At 41.4% G+C, this 21,085-nt stretch overlaps 1 protein-coding gene across 3 annotated transcripts in view; it reads right to left on the bottom strand.

The window, feature by feature from the left end:
* uba7 (ubiquitin-like modifier activating enzyme 7) overlaps positions 1-21,085 on the bottom strand; it is a 32,392-nt gene that overhangs the window by 3,951 nt on the left and 7,356 nt on the right. For all 3 annotated transcript variants that reach the window (XM_081717321.1, XM_027000665.3, XM_081717322.1), the window contains 8 exons: positions 20,575-20,771; positions 20,127-20,191; positions 18,933-19,125; positions 17,232-17,306; positions 16,293-16,491; positions 16,024-16,115; positions 13,975-14,067; positions 13,484-13,675 (listed from right to left, as the gene is read on the bottom strand). In XM_081717321.1, coding sequence (XP_081573447.1) covers positions 13,484-13,675; positions 13,975-14,067; positions 16,024-16,115; positions 16,293-16,491; positions 17,232-17,306; positions 18,933-19,125; positions 20,127-20,191; positions 20,575-20,771 — 1,106 coding nt within the window. The remainder of the gene's footprint in view (positions 1-13,483; positions 13,676-13,974; positions 14,068-16,023; positions 16,116-16,292; positions 16,492-17,231; positions 17,307-18,932; positions 19,126-20,126; positions 20,192-20,574; positions 20,772-21,085) is intronic.

Raw genomic sequence — 21,085 nt, forward strand, 5'->3', positions numbered from 1 at the left:
CTGTTTATTGCACACATCTCTTTCATTCCCCTTCCCCTATTTAATCCCCACATGCGTCCAAATACGGCCCTTCACATTGACAGTTCTCGACGGTACTCTCCTACGAGACCCACAAACGCTTTCGCTTCATAAGTGTTTTGTTTGGTTTTGTTTGTTTGTTGGCCATTTGTTTCATCCCTCTCGCAACTCCCTCGTATTTCGACATGTCACCGTTTGAAATAAAATTATGGAAAATAATTGCTGTAATCTCAAATTTCGCAATCAGGCGATTACATAACAATATATAACATGCCCATGCAGGAGCCAGAATGCCAGAAATGCATTCAGAACATTCTGGAGCTGTGCTTTGCATTTAGCTGTTGTTGTAGAAGAAATTTTTATGCATGTAATGCTGGTGCCCAGTTCCACAAGATGTGCTTGATTCTGGGCAGCTACACACACACACACACACACACACACACACACACACACACACACACACACACACACACACACACACACACACACACACGCATGCACACATAGAGTCAAGCTCCAGACACACTCTAATGAGTAATGGGGAATGTACTGGTGGAACACAGTTTAATTTTGCCACTCTTGATCTCTACAACCACTGACATTTTCAGGAGCATCTATTTTCTATCTGAAAACAGATGATCCTTTACACTTATTACAAGCAGTCAAATCCTGTCTCTAGTGTGGCATACAGATTACAGAATAAATCGCTAAAGATGACCTAGAATTCTTCTACTCGTATCTCTAGCAGCTTCTTGCTTTGATTTGCACAATATGTTGACAGGGCCAAGACAGGCGCCACTCTAACAACATTATGTGACGAATATACAGTTGTTCTTGTGTTCACATACTAAGCTTTGTCAAAAGGCCTTTTGCTGCCATTAGCCATGGAATAAACACACATGCGCACACATGCATGTTCACACACATACTCCATCTCTTTCTTGGCAAAACCCGAGTCTTAGAAAGCTCCCTGAACTTGAAAACCAGATGTGATTTGCCTGATTCTGAAAGAACAAACACTGGATCTCATCTTACTGCAGTGTTTGGCCACTGACCATGGTGTTGTCACCTGACACCTGTGGAGCACAAACACGCTCATCTGTCAGGCCAGCTCAAAGCACTGGGAATATGCATGACCAAAACTGAAAAGTTCCAGGAGTTTTGAAGACTCTATACCAAAGCAAGGAAGGTCGGGCTGGTTTTCACCTTCCACTTTCAGTAAATTCAAAATGTTAAGTCTGTAAAATCCCAGTTATTTCAAATATGTATTGGGCAATATATGAAATATTGTGTGCTTATATATAGTATCTTTTGGGATACTAACAAGTCATTAATGTCCAGGATTACTCACTCTATTATTCAGCATTACTCACTCTAGTATCATTAATGATTTCATCAATTAAATTTATGCAGATGTATAAAATAAAATATGCACATGTATAAAATGTCACAAAAATCCAATAAAATATGTCAATGTCCAGATACTTTAATGTATTTTTGTTTAATTTCTGATAGTACTTTGTAAACATTCAAAGCACAAAGATATGGCCTATTACATTTCTAAACACAGGAATGTGCTTCAACACTCAATTGCTCACATGAACAGAATATCCTGCCTGTTTTCTCTGCTGGCCCAGGGCTCAATCAGTCAATCAGAACTCTATCAGTCCATTTGTTGCACTGTGGTATGTACATTAACTGGAATATAAGTGCTCCACCCATCCCACAGCTGAAACTCCTGCTCCTCCCATCTTGTTTCAGCAACCCAGATAATCTTCCTGTGGATTTACGGATGAGTCCCATCATGGATTTACAAGGGAGCCTTGTTAAGATGTTTATTTTTTTCTGCCTTATTGTATTTCTTATTTTCCATTGTGAAGGGTAAAAGAACATGGGTTACCGTGACTGCATCGTTGCAATGAATAGGTGTATCCGGGTCTCAATGGACCGTAGCCCTGTAATTCAAATGTCCTGGTGTTTTCCCTCCAGTCATGTTTGTCAACACAGTCCCACGGAAAAAGAATAATATTCCCCCCATTATTATAAATAATACCCTTCTCCCTTTGCACAGTCCTTTAATTCCTGATTAAATCAAAAACATTCATAACCAGCTCCACCAGACCAAATAAACTTGACAGAGTAAACAAAATTCTATTAGCAAAGCACTTGCTGACCCTCTAAGGAAGACTCTGTTTGTAAGCAACAAAGATGGGCGACTGCCACACGCCTCTTATGGAACGTCAGAGAACATTCGTAACGAATAAGATCAGAGTATCACCACACATGGGGGGGGGGGAAAATGATGTCAGCCCGAACCACTCCACAGGGGTTTAAAAATAAGCAGGAACATTGGAATCTAGTGAGACTCTGGGAACCATTAAAATACTTCCCAAGAAATGTTTACAACCAGCTTTTTTGTTTGCTTTCCCACTAAAAAAAAAACTGTCCAACTTTAAATCCCCAGTGAAGCGCCACAGCTCCAAGAACAGTTTTAATACTGCGGCAGTGCTAAAGCCCGTCATTCCAGTAATCAGAGTTAGCTATGGAAAGTAGGGTTAGTGATAGCATGGAGGAGCTATGAAAGTTTGAGCGTTTTAGGGTCATCACTCTCAAAATGGAGAGCAGCCAAAATGTGCATCTGTTCATCATAACCTTACAGACTACACTGTAACCAGGGCTTGCCCCAACTTCAACATGTGACCCTACACAAGCCATACCAGAATGTAGAACATGAGGGCATGCACAACTGCTCAACAAGATTTCTGTATAACTGGAGGTTTACTTGACAAATGTTGAGCAGCCATGTTTGTGCAGCTTTATTTTGACCAGAAGGGTTGACAAGAAAGAGATCTTATTTCAATGCTGATACTTCTGCTTGGTCAGAGAAACAAACCTTAAATATTTCTATTGGTTTCCACTTTCAGATGTTCAAAGAACCGATTTATTTCCAGTTTATTTAACAATGATCCTCCTTCACTTTATTTGTTAGAACCTATTCAAGGGTCCAGTACCTTACTGGATGCAGATAATCTAGTACTACACATCATAGCTACACCTAGTTCCAAATTATAATTTTTATGAACTCTAAAAAACATCCTAATGTACATTTAAAAACATTTCCATTCCCACTAAAAGTTATGTTTTCCCTGTTAAACTGTATGTACATCCAGTACATATCAGGACAGGAAACAGGGCAGCTAGTCATTAGGGTACCAGGAACAAAGCTCTAAATGACAAGGTTATACAACATGGTAGATGATAATTGGATTTCACAAAATGGACACATGATATAAACCTGCTTGAAGCTCAGAAATGCTTAGCATCTTATTGGGGTCATGGATTAACATTTAGTTTTTTGTAGTAGACAAAATACGTAAGTCTTTCTGATAGGACACAACAACAAAAAATGAACTAATTCAATACTGATAAGGAAGTAAAAATAGACCTGGATACTAAAATTGAAGGCTGCAAAACCACAACTGTGTGGTCTTTAACACAATGACCAAATCCGAGACAGGAAGCTCTCTTTTGTAGGGTGCAGCATGATAAGTCTGCCTTCCTATCAAAAGCTGCAGAAAATATAAGCCAACGCCTCACTGAATTTGAAACAATAGATTTTTTTCAGCTTTTCAGCGGGAACTGTGCTGATGAAAGTGTCAAAAATCTCAAACAGGGTTCATGAAAGGTCTAGCATGAGAGCTGTTAGAGGTTTAGTAAATTTGGAATCCATTTCCTCTTCTGCCATGATATACTGAAAGCCACCAGCTGACGTCACCAACACTAATTCTCTGTTGTCACAGGTAGACAAGTCTAGTGAAGTAATGGGGCCTTTGACGTAACTGCCGCCTCCTGAAGTCAGTGCCCATAGTGGTATAAACACATGATGGCCAGCTGATCAGGTATCAGATAGTTACCCTGAACCCTACAAAGCAAAAGCCATGTTACAGCTTTGATACAGCTTGTGGGTGAGCAAAAGCAAGTCATTAGACACTGCACATTTATTCAAGTAAAATCAATAGAGTGTATTATTATTGTAAATATATTCAATTAAAACATGCTCAAAAAGGTTGGAGTAAAACACCAGTAATAACATTATGATAACTTACATTTCCTTATTGTGGCTATATTTCTTAAAATGTAAAATAGGTCCATCCCAGTTATCCTTACTTATTTTATCATGTATACAACAGTTCAGGCCAGATGGACAGCTACCCTCCACTATAGCTGTGCTCGAAAGTGTGGATAATTAGGAAGGGCCTATTGATCTGGCCACCTCAAGACCCTATAGAGAAACTTTAGGGTGACAGATGTCAATGAAAAAAAACGGCTTACAATTTCTTGCTTAGACACTTTTTTTGAAGAAGTCACAAAGTTGCTCAGAGTGATATTACTTTAGGATGCCTTTGTTCTGAGGAGTTCTTAACTTCTGGGAAAAAAGTGTTTTCCAGCTTTTATTATTCATTGATTTGTCAGAAAGGAAAAATGCAAAATCCCAAGAGACAATAGTTCGTTCTTGACACAAACACACACACACACACACACACACACACACACACACACACACACACACACACACACAGACACACACAGACACACACACACACACACACACACACACACACACATATCTCTTTACCTCACTGCCTTCAAACTAACCAGCTCTTCAGTCAAACTCACTAATTTACCCTTTAACCCCTCTCTTATCTACTCTATGCATATTCGCCTGTTCAGTAAAGTGGGGGAACAGAGAAGAAAGAGGGCTGACAGCATGGCGGGCAGTCTCCAGAGGGTTTGACACTTACACTCCAGCAATGGTCCTCCTTTCACAGGGGCCATTGACGTGTTAAGGAGCAAACAGAAGCCTGAAGGACTGTCCTGGCAATGAGACTCCCTGCAGCAGACTGATGACTCGTGCCAGGAGGACTCCATCAATACAGGCAGCCTCAAACAAATGGTGCAGTTAGCCCCAGGGGTCCTTCTAGGCACATGTGTAAAGAAAGCCCATACATTGGCCTCCTGTCCTTCTGCTGGTGGGCTTTCATTCCCCTTCAGGAAATCCATGATCATAAAAATGTAGTGCTTTGATCATGGATGCCATTTAAATTTTATTTGGTGATACATTTATGGTATGGTATGTAGAGGCTAGTGTATAAGCCTCTGTACTTACTTTAAAATGATTAGCTTTGGAATAGATCTCACATTGACCATATATTTTTCACTTGATTCAACTTTGCAAGTGATGGCTCTTCAGCTAGTCTTCAGCTGTGAATGACTGAATAGCCATCTGACAACAGGATCAATAATCACTGTTGCTCGCCGCAGTAATATTGATTAGATTCACTGAACCACAAAGGTGTCATCTTGTAAGCAACACTCCATGACATCTCTTTTGAATGCAACCCGGCATTTCATGGATCCAACAGCTCAGTTGGTTGTGGTGCAAATTTTGCATTCTTCATCTAACAGGCAGGCTGTACTCTGTGGAACTCTAAATATGTGGTTTATGGGTTTTTGGAGCAGGAACAGAACCAAGCTATTGGCTAACTGAGAGCCATTAATTATGGCTGATTAGGCTATATGCAGAGCATAAACACTGTGAAACCTATGCACCACAAAGACACAGGCTTGACTCTGTATGGCTTCTAAATTACATGCAGCAAAAAGAAATATATTTAAACTGGGAGTCTATTATTGTAAACCGGACCTTCAAGTTTAGGATTAGCAGTTAGCTTTCTGTGCACACCACAAGAGGCAATGACCGGGACAGCTATTTTTTAATGTATTAGCATAAATAAGCCTTAGCTACAGCGGTAGGAAGGGCTGGGAAGCATCATAATTAACCCTATAAGTTACAACATGGGCACTAAACAGGGCCCCCAAGCTTCCAAGGCAATTTTCATCTAGGCAATGGGGGAAAATGCTAAGGAAGCAATGCCTGCCTGGTTTAATTATTTTTTACATAGTACAAGAAGAGAAATTATATGAAGTGGCTGACACGGAATGCTGAAAGGGGGCCTGCGAGCGGAACGTTGCCGGCAGGAAATGAAGGCGGCCTGGAGGCCTGATATGGCTGATATGTGCAGAGAGGTGGCGGCTCAGTGCAGACCGGAGCCCAGCGTCTGATACATGCAGACTGGTGGCATCTTGGTGAAGGCAGCCAGAATAGCCTCTCTTACGCGCATAGATTTCATCCTTTCAGGTGTGAGAGTGACGTCTTGCTACTGTACAATCCACGGTGTGAGAACGCCCTTATTTATTGCCTATTCCTCAAATAATAGCTAGATGGAAATACCATACTACGTAATCAGGGCATCAATATTTACACCCCACTAATATCAGGAATATCAGCACTGGTGTATATGAAACTCTTTAAAAATGCTTCTCTATCCTTTTTCAGTTCTTCCTCAATCTCTGGTTGAAGTTCCTTTTTCTATGGTGATTGATGCATTGTTTTCACTGAACCTTTAAATGCCATGCTGTAATCTACGTTGCATGTCAGAGCTATTTCCCCTCTTACGAAGTTACAGCCTTTGGATCCCTGTGTACATGAACACTGAATAGAGAGCACTTTATATAGTGCAGGGTTGTGTTATATATTTAAAAATCATATCTGAACAAGGCCTTTGAAAACAGTGTTCAACACTTGATGTCACAGGATCAGGAAGAACCTCTTACCGGGATTATTCACCATGGTTAGTTTAAACAACCACTTCAGTCTTACTCATCACTATAAATGCCCATCCTCTTGCATTGCAGTGGGCTGACAGGCACACAGACAGACTGATAGGCTGATAAAGTAACATGCAGTTACATCAAAATGACAACCTTATACAAAGACTAGAGTTACTTTAATATGACAGTGTTATACAAAGGTTGTCTTTTTGATGTAACTGCTTGCTACCTCTGTTCGGTCATCTCTTTAATTATTTATGAGTAATGGATGCAGCCTCATATGTGAGCATGAAATAAATTTTTATTTTTTAAAAATATGGACACAGCTATAAGCTCACATGTTCATGCTAACAAGGGCGTTTCTGCCCAACAAGCCTACTCCATAGCTTCAGCACTGAACTCAGGTTCTTTGTTAGAGAGTTGTTTTTTTAAATCGGGGTCTCTTTCAGATCGTATGTGCTTGTCATAAATTTTTATTTCTAAAATGTAGGCCAAGGATAGTGTAAACTGGGTGGAATTACATTCAGTAAGTTTGCAGAGTGGGGCGAGATTTTGGGCATGGTGTCAGTTTCTTCAGTGCATTATTCTGAAATGTTATTTCCAAATTGATCGATATGCTCACAGTCTACCCAAAGTGGCAGACTATATTAATTTGATTTACGAAAAAGGGAATTGTGCATCTTTGTGTGTGTGTGTGTGTGTGTGTGTGTGTGTGTTTGCGCATGTCTGTGTACATGCGCTTAACTTCTGAGACTGTATTACACCGGGGTGAAAGTTCACTGACAAAAGTCTTAAACAGCAGCATATGTCTCTTGTTGGCCACGAAGGGAGGGACAGAAAAAAGATGTGGAACACGTCCACCATCATTCCATGAGAAGCGTGGAATGAAATGGAAAGTATGAAGCAAGGAGAGGTGTGAAAAAGGAGAAAAACAAGGAGTGGAAGATCAGAGAGCTATGAACATGCTTCAAACCATTCCCGTTCCTCTGTGACATTATAAAAGCACTCCCGGGAAGGGCTATGCTATTTCGGAATCCGGTCAATGTTATCCATTTAACGCTTCATTCTACTGGAAGAATATGAAATTAATAGGCCTATTCTGACACATTGAATAGAACAGAGAGCTCTAAAGATGTTGACAAGTGATTGTTTTTCACTAGAGGGTCTAGTCTTCTCAACAACAGCATAACTGTCAGTTTGGAAGGACTGTGTCTTGTCTGAGTGTACATAAGCATTCACTTAACTTAAAGCTCCAGTTCAAGGTGAATTAAATGTTGCCTTACGGCCAGTAGTCTGGAAAGTTTGTCCCAGGGGATTGATTGTAAATTCCACTGCTTTATGACATGAATTACATCAGAGGGGCCTATGCCAAATCGTGCTGTGCTGATGAAGTGAATCATATTGCAAGAGGGATCTTCATTTAAAAAACAGACACATAAACACATTCTGTGCATTCAAATGTATATAGTCTAAGTAAAGTGCTGCTTTTATCAATATTTAATCAAAACTGATATACAATAGGGCATTTGCAATGTTAATGTGGAGTGTTGGATGTTTAAATTAACAGTAAATATAATATTAATACCCATTACAAGCATATATGCTTTGTGAATTATTACTGTAAAAACCATAACACTTGAGGAAAGTGTGATAAATTAACATGCATTTCACAAATATTTCATGATAGTTTATGAAGAATTTCAATACATCTAAATTAATCTAAAGAATTTAATCATTTTTAGATCTGGCTATTATTTACATTGTAATAATGTGTTTATTGGGCTCTACTGGATAGAGTAGCTCTGCCAGTTACTGATGTTGTGGTTTTAAGTCTGGGATTCCTGAAGGATAGAGCTGCATGGAAATCTGCTTGATGAATAAGTGTTTTCATCTGCCTCTATTACTGCATTCCTCTGTGGTTATCAAAATACTATGTTACAGCCATAATAGAAGCACTGAGAGCCCTCAAACTTTCATTCTTATCCACTTTACAGCAGATTAGCAAATGAAGACTAAGTAAACCAATGATGTCCTTACAATGTAAAACTGTCTGCTGATGTGCTGCTTAGATTACAATGCTACACTCTTTGATCTAAAGTGAACTATTTATTAAAATAACTTCGTTTAAGTATCTACTGAAATCTGATATCATGACAAAGTGACCTTGATTGGACCATCATCCAGCATGCAACTGTTTAGATCTTCATCCAGCATGGAACTGATAAGATCTTCATCTAGAATGGAACTATTTAGACTCCTAAGACTCTATGGTATCTCACAGCTGTCCATATCTCTGATTGCTTTGAGGGCGCTTGTGAGCCATTAGATAACCCAAAGCCCAATCCCTTATCCTTGAATCTTGAGTTTAAGACCTGATATCATGGGACAGCTGCCTGAGGGTCCAGAAGGATGCTTTCTTTCTCACAGTCATCACAGTAGGTAATAAAAATAGTTTGGCCTATGGACTGTTTGATCCTCACTATCAAGTGAAAGTAAGTTTTTTTGGAGGTGGTGGTGGTGGTGCAAGAGCAGCTTTGAATAGTGGATCTGGAAACACATGGAGATCACAGCAAGCTTGATGAAGAAGCTTCAAACTGATGTGAGCATGTGTGATTGGTGTGGGGGAATGGGGGGCTACATCGTCAGTCCCTGCTTCCATATTCTCCAGTCCCTCTGTTTTTACAGTACAATTTACAATCATCAATTGAACTGTCTGAAATAGGCTTTTAGGATATTATCACGCAGACCTATGCATGGCATGCAGCAATCCTATCAGTTACAGAGACACATTTAATGGCAATTCTAAGTGCATACAATACTTAAAAAAAAATCCTAACTGAAGCCATATAAATTCCAACTGTGTTTGGAAATCAGACGACTGCATGAGCATGCCAGAACAGAGAACAGAAAAGGCCAAATTACCTTTAGGGATTATCAACCAAAGGAGCAGTGCGGATTGGTGAATAAGGATTTTAAAGTGCGTAAAGGGTAATCAAAAACTTAAGAAACAAACAACACACTGGAATATGAATATAGACCAATATCTCCAAGGCTTCATTGTTTGGGTTGGTTAGAGGACCATTTGATCTCTTCACAGCTGATAGAGATCATGTCTGTGCATGACTAGCAGTATCCAAATTTGCAGTAATGTCTGGTAATGTCCAAGAATGCAGAATAGCTTACATGATCTGGTGATTGCAGCCATATCCCAACTTCACTCTCTGTCAGTTTGTGTTTGTTTATTTGCTGCTTTTGTAAGTTTATCATAAGGATGAAGTGACTGGGAAAGAAAAGAAGCTTTAGCACATGTATTTGAAACATCAAGCCCTTTTTTCACCCCTCCCTCCCTTCTCCCTCTGAAGCTGTGAATGATTAGAGGAATAAAAAGTGTAGCTACACTGCATTGCTGCTTGCAAGGAAATCTGGTTCCAATAGAGGGGCTTCCTGTGATAGCAGGAAATAGCACTCATTTTTACACCCCTCCCAAATAAAAAAAAAACCTGAGCAGGTTTGAGTGCAGGGTGCTCAGAGAAGCTTGTGTGTGTGTCTGTGTGACTGAATGTATAGTCTGTAGGTAAGAGAAAAAAGAACACTGCCAATGAGGGAAGGTTAAGAGTAAGGAAGGGAGGGAGAGAGTAACGGAGACAGGATGTTGCAAGGACGTACAGTGAGCTGCTGAGAGATAGTGTTCAAGGCCAAAAGTGGAAAGTAGCTAAATAGAATGAGGGAGAACAAGATTAAAAAGCTCTCAGACTGGAGTTGCAGGAAAGTGCTTTAGCATTTAATTGTGTCAGACTGAACACCTGGGACACATGGACCATGTGGCCAATCACTACCCCCATCTACAGCTCAAAGCCTCTCTACAATCCTTCGCTTACGGATCTCCTTTCATACAATTGCACCCAAGAGTGCCATATATGCTTTCAGTAAAACAAAAAATGAACATGCAGGGAAAAACCATCCCTGAGAAGAAATCCAGACTAGTACTATAGTAATGCAATATTCTCTGAGATATGAAGAGCATTGAGCAGGAAGTGAAGAGTTTTTCCTGATACTTTACACTACAGTAATAGAGATTTGGGCCTTGGCGTGATTTCCTTTCAGCCATGAATAAAATAAGCAGGTCTGGACATGCAGTATCTCTGCAGATGGCAACGTTGCTATATTGGGCCTATATTGGGGAAACACTATTTTACCTTGTTCAGGCAAGTCTTAAGTGTTTTGATTTAACCCCTTGAATGGACAAATGTTGAATAAAACATGTGGATCACATTTTTTTTCATGAGTGAAATAACTGCAGGTCAATGAAATAAAGCAAAAGAAAAAAAAAATCCACAAAAATGAGCACAGAGGATGAAAACAGGACAGTAAGCCTCTTAGGAGGACTAGCCAAAACATGGGGCAGGTCAGGTCTGGGGCGAGGTCTGCCATTTCTAACTTTGTCAAGTCACAAGAGACTCTACACAGCTGTGCCAAGTGGACCCACAACCCCCCAGCCTAACCCCAGCCCTGCCCCCCAAGGGTGTGAGGAAATTTAGACCACTAAGAAAAAAATAGCTGGAACTATTTAAAAGAAACCTGCTGCTACAGCAATGGCTGCACCACATTGATCAAGCTAAGGACTTGCAAAACGGCTGGGTGTTTCCTCAACTCCATTTCAGATGCTCACTTTCCCACGGTATCTACCCTGGTGCATGCTGGGAAACAGTGTGGCACCTAGTGTGTAAGGAACTGAGCCATATAGAACATAGAACTCCAAAAGTTTGGAATGAGCACTAGATCAAAATGTTTGCTACAATTTATGTAGCCTCTTTGAACTGACCGTTATGAAGAAATATCTAACAGATCTTTTTTGATATACACACCCATGTAAGTTTATATGTGCACTTAGAGTCTCAAGGAGCTAAGATAAACAGAGACTGTGTATATGTAAAAAGTGCCATGTTGGATATGAGTTAGTGCTGCACATGTTTTTTTATGGGTATGTTGCCAAAATATATTGGCTATGGCGGTCATGGAGGCTGAATATTTCATTGCCTAGTGAATAATGAATCTTCAAATGTGAACACATTATTTTCATAGAAAAATAAAACATCAAAAGATCCCCAGAGTCATCTCAGTATGATTCCAGAATGACATGTGATTTAATATTTTTGAAAGTGTATCAAAATAGCAGGGGGCTGTTTTGGAGAGGACATCCTCAAGAGAAAACAGGATGCTTAAAATATGCCTTCTGTGTCTACTTCACAAACACTTATGAAGACAATAGTGTAAGTGCATCTAACTGTAGATTTGCAAGGGAACAATTTTCTATGCACCAAAGGTTACTTCTAGGTTTGGTATAAAAAGGGCTTCGTGAATGTGTGTGTTTTCATCTCCCTGGACCTTTCTCTTATTGATTTACATTACATTCTCTATCTCTTCCTCACTGTCAGCTGCTGTAGGACTTTAAAAAAACTGAAAAAAAGAATCTCCCTTGCCTGGGTGCATATTCTCACTTAGAGTTTCCCTTTCTGCCTTCCTTCTGCACATACACATGTACTCACACACATGCACACCCACCCATTCTGAGCTATGCCAAAGTAACTGCAGCCAAACAGTATCAGTGTGCTAATGTGAAGCGTGCTCTGGCTCTTATTTAACCAGTCCCACGTGTGGAAAGTTCTCTTCTCCCTCCCCGGGGCCAGACTCCGGCCAGACGTATGAGACAAAAGCAGAGCTAAGTACTGCAGGGAGTGAAAGGGGGAGATGGGAGACTGAACGACCGCAGCAAATCCAGAGGATAAAACAACAGCAACCTCGGTGATGGGTCTGTGATCTGTATATGTGTGTGTGTGTATGCGTGTGTGCGCACGCTTGTGTGTGTGTGTGTGTTTGTGACAGAGAGAAAAAGAGGGATGGAGCAGGTTACCAAGCCAAACAGCCACAGTACTTTAGGTAGTTGCCATACCTCTCTAGTAACCCAACCTGGTCTGTTTCAAAGCCTGTCCCCTTGGGTGAAGAGACCCCGATCTCTGACCCTGCGTGTGGGGGTAGGGTGTGACACACACACTGCAGAACATGACTTCATCGGGCATGGACCCATTAGTCTCAGCTCTGGTACCTTTTACTGAGGAGCATTTCTATACAGAACACAGGTAACAACCTCAGAAATCTCTGAATGTTTAAGATCCCTTAAGCCTGCCATCTGAACACTTTAGAAAGGCTTATGAGTTCTGAATGTGCTCCTTTGGGTACAAGTCCTCCAAATAGAGCTGATGCACGAAGCCGCATGAAAAGGGGTCTGCGTGGGTGGGTATACAGTTACTAAATGCTGTAAGCCCCTCAGGATGATGGCAGGATCACTTAAGCTTGTGCTGTCCAGACTGGGGCTCTACACACACACGTACTTGCACCACACACACACACACACACACACACAAACACACACACACACACACACACACACACACACACACAAACACACAAACACACACATACACACAAAACCTGAGCTCACAGAGTTAAGCTTTGGCAGGGCTTACCGTCTGTTCTCAGGATTTAAATGACTGCTAGGTTTAGGACTGGCTTAAAAGTTACACTTCACTATTAAAGAATATATATTGCACATATACATTTGTGCAGTGTCTTGGTCTAGTAGTCACGTGTTAAGCGGTAAACGTCCTTGGTAACTTTTTTTTTGCTCTTAATGTGAAAGCCACAAGACAAATGAAAAGGTTATTACATTTGATTCGAGTGTACAAAAATGCTCACTATATCAATCATCCTGATAATGGAAACATGCGTCACTCACTGTGAACCTTGGAGCTGTGCATGGCTGTGAAAAAACGAAGTATTGGACAGCCAGGTTAATGTATGTGTTCCGGAATAAGCTGATTCGCTGATGGCCCTGCACTAGCTTATACAGCTCCAGACACATGAGGCCTGCTATTGCAGCTGTTGTTGTGGCAATGGCTGGGATGATGCGTCCTGCGATGAGCTTGCTCTGTAGATAAAAAACAAACATGGAAAACTGATATATGGGAGTGCGGGGCAGGGGTGGATAGGGAGGAGTCTGATCTGGTCATTTCTCTTATATTATTCAGTCAGATTTTACTTTAAGGTCCTCAAAATCTAACTTGGGATTTTTCATCTTCATGATCAAATTTATGGTGTGTGTATGTATGAATATGTTCCTCTGTGTGTGTATGTGTGTGTGTGTGTGTGTGTGTGTGTGTGTGCAGGTAATAATTTAATCTGTTAATATCATTGGTGTGTATGTGTCTGTGTGTGTTTGAAACATACCTTGTGGCGATCTGCTGGTGGAATTTCATAATTTTCTGCCCTCAGGTTCGAAGCTGCCACTATGTAATCCATGTGGAAATTATGGTCATTGTCCTAAAGCCACATCCAAAATTAAGTTAGAAAACCACATTGATGATGTCCCAGTGTTCACAGAAAAATATATAAACATAAACTACAGTCTATGGCTAAGATTTAAAGCACACTGAGATTAAAAAAAGACCTAGATGCTTAGATGCAGATACATCTACCACACTACCAGTAGCAGTTCCATTAAAAACACATTCAGGGATGGTTCCCTCATCTGTCAAGCACCTTATTATGTCTGCCATAATGCTATTCCTATATCAGCAGCTCCTCCTGGTTTTCCATGTAAAAAAAAGGAAGCCGTGATAATAATTTATTTACTATTTCTGTACTTGTCACTAGAACAGACAGGTATTGAATTCACAAAAAACAGGAGGTAGGTTCATTGCTGCCATGTCATTTCAAATATTTGACTTAGTCACCAAGCCCCATTGTATCCCAAATGCATTTTTCAATGCGCTATGAGGTCATACTATAATCATGCTGACTCTTCAAAGACTGGTGTGACTGGGAGGGATTTGAACATTATGGGCAACCCTACCTCACTGTGGCCTGACTAGCTGGAAGGCACACGACTAGGATAACACTTCATTTGAAAAGACAGTTATGCCTTTAGACATAAGACATTATAAGGTGGTTTTCATTTGATATCTTACAGCAGGTATTTATAGAGGTTTCTGTAGTTGTCCAGTCACTGTTAAGTTTTGAATATCACCTTTCTCAAGAGACATAAACTGTTTAAATTGTAAACAGTTAAATTGTAATTATAACTGAGATTGTCTTAACTATACATGAAGTACTGATTCACATTACCATTAGAAAAAGAAAATACAATACTATGTTTATTTTGTTGCACAGCATTGAATGTGTATACAAATTCTACTGTACAGATCATTCAGTGAGGCCTGTAAATCCTGTAGGGAAAACAAATACAGAAATGGATGATTGCAAAAGTTAGGATGTGCTCATTATTTGGAAGCCGATCGGGCCTTGTAGCATCTGATGGGCAGAAGAATGAGATAGCGTGAGCATGAGGTAGTGCAGTTCAGGAATCCGATGCCTGTGGAATGGCCAAAACACACTCTCACACTCACCCAGGTACAATGGCCAAAGAGTATGTCACCACTGAAGAAGGGATTAGGCTTGAGTTCCACAGACACACATACACACACACACACACACACACACACACACACACACACACACACACACACACACACACACACACACACACGTACATGCACACATACACGTGCACATGCACATGCACAAATATATATGCACAAATACAAAAGCTAACACATACTAATGTGCATGCGTTCATAAACTGTCAAATCCTACTGACTTCTATCTGTATCTGAAGAAATGGATTAAAGGGTTCCTTTCATCTGAATCAGTATCAGAGATGAAGGTGAAAGGAAAGACATGGCCAACAAATGTATATGATGCAAGAGAAAAGGAGAAATTGCAGCAATATATAAAAGTGAAAAATGAAAAACAAATACAAACAGATCATGAAAAGTGTGAAAGATGTTATGAAACTGCTGCCCCTAGGCAATGTGTTCATGTGTGTCAGTGCAAGAGGGTGTCTGTGCTTCTGTCTCTGCACTGCATCAGAGAGCCAACATCACGGTTACACCGCATAACAATTAAGACCCTGACTCAGAAAGTGTTCCTCAGGCTTCTCACAAGACCTCCATGTGCCTATTTGGGTTCCTCACAGGAGTAGCCGCCACAGGGCTGGAGGCCTGGGTGAACAGTGGACTTCACTGTGCTCCACTGAGGGGTGAAGGTGATGGTGTTGTATATGGGTCAGTGAGTGCTTAAGTGCTGGGTGGATGTTACAGGCACAGTTTTGTGATTCTGTCAGACCTTCTGCCAGCTAGTGGACGCCAAAGTGTCTGTGAACAGCAGCACACATAAAAAACCCACATGTACCCTCACAGACACACACACACGCACTACCTTCTCGAATTCTAGTGGAATCATCCGGAAGTTTTGGCTGGGCATCTGGAAGCAGGACAGTTTCCTCTTCAGTTCATTTAACTTGGCATTGTCTGAGTAAAACAGAGACGTCAACCTGTTGCTCAAACCTCCTCACTCAGCACCTGAAAAGAGCTTCCCCAAGATGAAGGAACCCCCCAATCAGTATAATCCAGTGAAAAGGTGTGTTTGGAGGACCCTGGTGAACCAACCATTTGAGCCAGGCACTCACTCCAGTTCCTTTCACTCACCCTCTTCTTTCCTTTCCTCTTGGCTTGCTTCCAGCTCCTTATCTGTCATGTGGATCTTCACACAGGATGTAGGGGTGAAAGCAGGCACATGTATGCCATCTAGGATCTTCAGAATGCCCCCCCGTTCTCGAGACCCCTCAATCCCATAGATCTGTGCATACAAGTTGGCTGCAGCAACTACGAAATCCATATGGGTGGTCTGTGAGGGAAAAGAGTGAGTGTCTTCATGTAAACCTGAACCATCTCTTGATGGTGCTGAGCAGGGCAGGGCTGATCTAAATAATTATACTATAGCTGGCGGGAACAAAACAAATGCAGCCTGTACATTTGTAGTGGGCTAAAACAAATGCGGAGTGTTTGACATGGGTATCTGGACAAATGCTTTCAGACCCAAAATATGGCTGTATGTCAGAAGGACACACAGATAAAAGATTGATGGCTCTGTTCAGCAGGAAAGAACATGGAAAAAATGTAACCTAGGGTATTCACAGATACAAAACACCAATTTCGAGTATCAGTCCTTAACACCATAGAATTCGAAAGCCTTTGGCTGAAACTCTGATAACAGACAATGTGTTGTTAGAAACAATAGCACAAAAGGCCATAAAAGCAATAATGAGTAAAGTGGTCATTTAAAATAAAACAATTAGTTTGCATCAAATTAACATAAAATGCTGGGTTGTTGCACATTACAGCATGTTTACTGTGTCATTTACCATGATATACTGTGTGTGTGAATATGCATATTGGGGGGGGGGGGTTCATTTCATGTCTGTAGTAGGGAATTATCAGGGATTGTAGATAAAGATCACAGCAGGAGAGAAAAGGTGAGTCATGATTGGGTGACAGAAAGAGAGAGAGAAAGACATTTAAGGTATTCCCTTCCTGAGGGGACAACAAGACAATCCAAATTCCGGACAAACCCTGGCTCAAACTTACATTGGCTGGATCAAAGGTTAAGGGATGTGGACATCTCCTAGCTCCCATCCAGAAGGGTAGTCCTGAGCTAGTCACCTAAACAGAGACAGTGTGAAAAAGGGCACTTCAATAGCTTTCATATAACTTCAACCCGACTTTAGTCCTCTTTCTGACTATGCTCCTGTTATTGATATAATAGAGTATTTTTATTATATGGAAAACACACGGGCCATTAACAGAAATAGACCAAACTAATGAGACTCCATGTTGTGTAAAGGGAACCATGCAGAGAGCTTGCAGACGAAATTCACAAGCTGATGTCAGAACAAGGGCAGACTGTATGTCTGCAGAGCTCCTGTCCCTATCCCTTTTGCTTAGACGCTGTAATGAGTTTATCAGGTGTATGTGAGTGTGTGTGTGTGTGTTTGTTTAACACAATTTGTCCCCTGATAAAAGAACAGAGGGGGAGCCTAAGTCAGTTGCTGTGGGCCCCTTTGATCTGACAGAGTGGCAGTAGGAGACTCCGTTCTGATGTCATAGGCGTACCCATACACACCGTATAATCACACCCAGAGCAGCGCACACGAACTCACCAATGTTCACAGTATTTAAGGAGCACCCTATATGGTAAATAAAGACATCAAAGACCAGAAAAGACCAGAAAATCTCTATGTTTCATAGTTTAAGATAAAATGGACCTCGCATAACCACCCTGGATGGGTCTGGAACTTTTCTCAGTGCTAAATTTTCATCTGAGGCAGCCAAACTATTCATAGTTGTTTTATCTCCCTGCACTGCACACATGTACCCAAGTTGACCACGTGTGTGTTTATTTACTTATTTATTTAGATTTATAATCAAAAGCTTGATGTAGCAACAAATTCTAAATCTTTTGTAACAGACAAGTAAAGAGCTGCAAGACTGCTGTATTTTTACACACTGCTTGTTCACTGCGTGTGTCTATATGTGTGCAGTTATAGATATAGATTAAACACACATTCTGTAGCTCTGGACTGTTTACTGGTTTACACCCATGATGTGACACACAATCATCTACTCACAGACACACATCCAAACATACACGCCCAAACACACACACATGAATGCATGTATGCATAGTACAGAAGTATGAACTCAAAATGACTAATTGTTTATTTAATTGCAAATTTGCTCATTGGAACTTGCACTAATTAATAATGCGGTTTAAAATAGACTAAAATAATATTAAATAAAGTAAGATGTGATTTATGTTAAGAGTAAAGATGACCCAAGAGGAAAGTGGAAACCATTTTTTTTCTAAATGCCAATGTAGTCAAACATTTGACAGCTAGACGGGAACTGAAACTACAAGAAATTCCACAAAATGTTACAACCTTCCAGGTGAGAGAAACACAGCGAGAGTGAGAAGCAAAGAGGAGAAAGAGAGGGAATGGAACAGATACATAATACAAACTCTACGTTTCACTCCAAACACTGAGTCACCTGAGTTTGTAGACTACAGTGCCTCCTTCAGGCCTATGGTGCAACTGTCACATCTACCACAGCTGCTGTTAGCACCGAGCCAGGAACCACCAACTGCTGGCTGTCATTCCTTCCCATAATACACAGTCACTCACCCTCCTCATAAATTTACACTACTCTACAGTGAATAGTGTGTGTGTGTGTGTGTGTGTGTGTGTGTGTGTGTGTGTGTGTGTGTCTGTGTGTGTGAGTGCAAGTTACATGGTCCACAGGGAAGCAGTGCAGCAGCTGTCTGATGTGGTTGCTGTACAGGCTCTCCCACTGCATACGTGCCCAAGCCACGCAGTCTGGCCAGGAGCCAGGACGCTTGCCGAGGCTCTCGTGGATGCCCTCCAGCACCTCCACGGCCTCCACCTCCCCAAGGGCAGCCATACGAGCCCAGAACTCTGCATCGCTGCCAGGGAAGAGCAGATCTGACGTTAGAGTGGGAGATCACTACGTTGCAACCATGGGTTGACTGAGTGAACCTGTCAGTGAGGAGCATACTTCAAGCCTGGTCATTAATAGGAGGGTAGTGTCACTCTAGGGTTGGTTGTGATTAGACTGTGTGTAGCTGAAAGCCTGTTGGGACTGTCCTGAAGTTCTGCACACGTGGAACCAAAAGCACAGATACACTGGCCACAGCAGAATGTGCAAGATATACTCAAGATAATGAAGCTTCTTGGATCCAAATCACATGAGTAAACCTGGTAAACACGTTCTTTTTCACGTGCAGAAAACTGTCCAACTGCACAGGCAGTAAAAAACACCAGTGTTCAACTGGTATCTTTGAAACTGGTACAACACAAGCTATTTAAACTTTGCAGTTGCATCAGCATTTTAGTACTAGTGGCTTTCCTGCTTGTCAGAAACTTGCTGATATTGATGAGTCAGCGTGCTGGGGTGGGGCTCCATTTAGGTACAGGCTGCCTTCGCGATCACTCAACAGGAAGTAGTTGGCTCTAAAAGGAAGTGTGCTGCAGTGTTTGCTAGGCTGTATCTGACTGACACACACGGCTTCTCTTCCTGTGTGAGCGTTTGCACTCATTCTTGCTTTTAACATCCAATGCTTTCTTTTAAACAGAGGAGAAGTGGGGGCAGAGGGAGGCAGGACCTGAACACAACACAGGAAGGTGGTGAGGTACGGCTATGTCTGAACACTATGAACCAGTGAAAGGCATCCAGTTATCTGTGTGTGTGTATGTGTGTGTGTGTGTGTGTGTGTGGGGTGCGGGGGGGGGGGGGGGGGCAATGGATAATCTTTCATTTCTAAACATTTATGTTATTGCTGCCTGTGGAATAAAAACACCTACCTGTGGAATAAAAACACACTTCCATTTGATGTTTACCCCTGCTATGTTTTGTTTGTTTCTTTGTTTGTTTTGAGTGGCTGTCTGACGCTGGGTCACAACATACCTCAGATATTGATTCACATTCTCTGCCGAGTGTTTGAAGAGGCCCTCAAATTGGTCTCTGGCCCACTGAAATGACAGTTTGTCCACATAATGTGGCGTAAGTGCTGGGTATGGCTGCCAAGGCATAAAGTGATGCTCTGCTTTGTTCATTTAGTCACTCTAAGAGGCAAAGATGGCTGTCAGTATTATATATAAACAATTACATTTGAAGCAATATATAAGCGACCACATTTAAAGTAGGTGAGTCTTTGAACAATTGAACAAATTAGATTTGAACAAAAGTATCAAATCATTTTAGATACTGTTATCCGGTTTCAATAACTTTAAAACAAACATGCAAGCAACCCTAATTCAGTCCTCTTCAAGAGACTGGTGGACACTGATGTGTAAGAAGGTGATTCATGTGTGTGTGTGGTGACAATAAGGCCACAGTCATGTGGGGGCTTCACCTGCAGAGTGTGCTCTATGCAATGGGGGAAGTGTTTCAGCGTACAGAGAGGGATGGCTTTCTGCCCTGAAGGCATGGCTGGTCCATATGACTCAGTCAGGTGGGGGACCACCACTAATGTGTGGCCTTTACTGCCCAGAGTTCCCCCCTCCAGCATGGGCCTCTGGTACTGTACACAGCACCCATCCAGGTAGACTCCTGGTACACAGGGAAAGACATTTGTTAGATGGATATGCAAAATAAACAGCATTAATGCCTTTGGGCAGGAGTTTTGTTTTATGGCATGACTTGTGATGCTGACATAATGCAGACTACTGTGTAAAGCAAGATCTCTACTAACCAGTTACACAGTAATGGCAATGCAATAGTAAACCTTGAGTCTTTTTGGGTAAAGCAGGAATTAGCAGTAAGTGAGGCTTTTTTTGTACCCACCCAGAGTCCCTGTTAAAGAGATCAGTGTCTCCGTCACATGCACTATTAGAGATCACAGTTCCTTCGTCACATGCACTATT

The sequence above is a fragment of the Electrophorus electricus genome, chromosome 7 (genome assembly GCF_041902795.1).
Source record: "Electrophorus electricus isolate QZ-2024a chromosome 7, ASM4190279v1, whole genome shotgun sequence".
In the NCBI taxonomy this organism is placed as follows: domain Eukaryota; kingdom Metazoa; phylum Chordata; class Actinopteri; order Gymnotiformes; family Gymnotidae; genus Electrophorus; species Electrophorus electricus.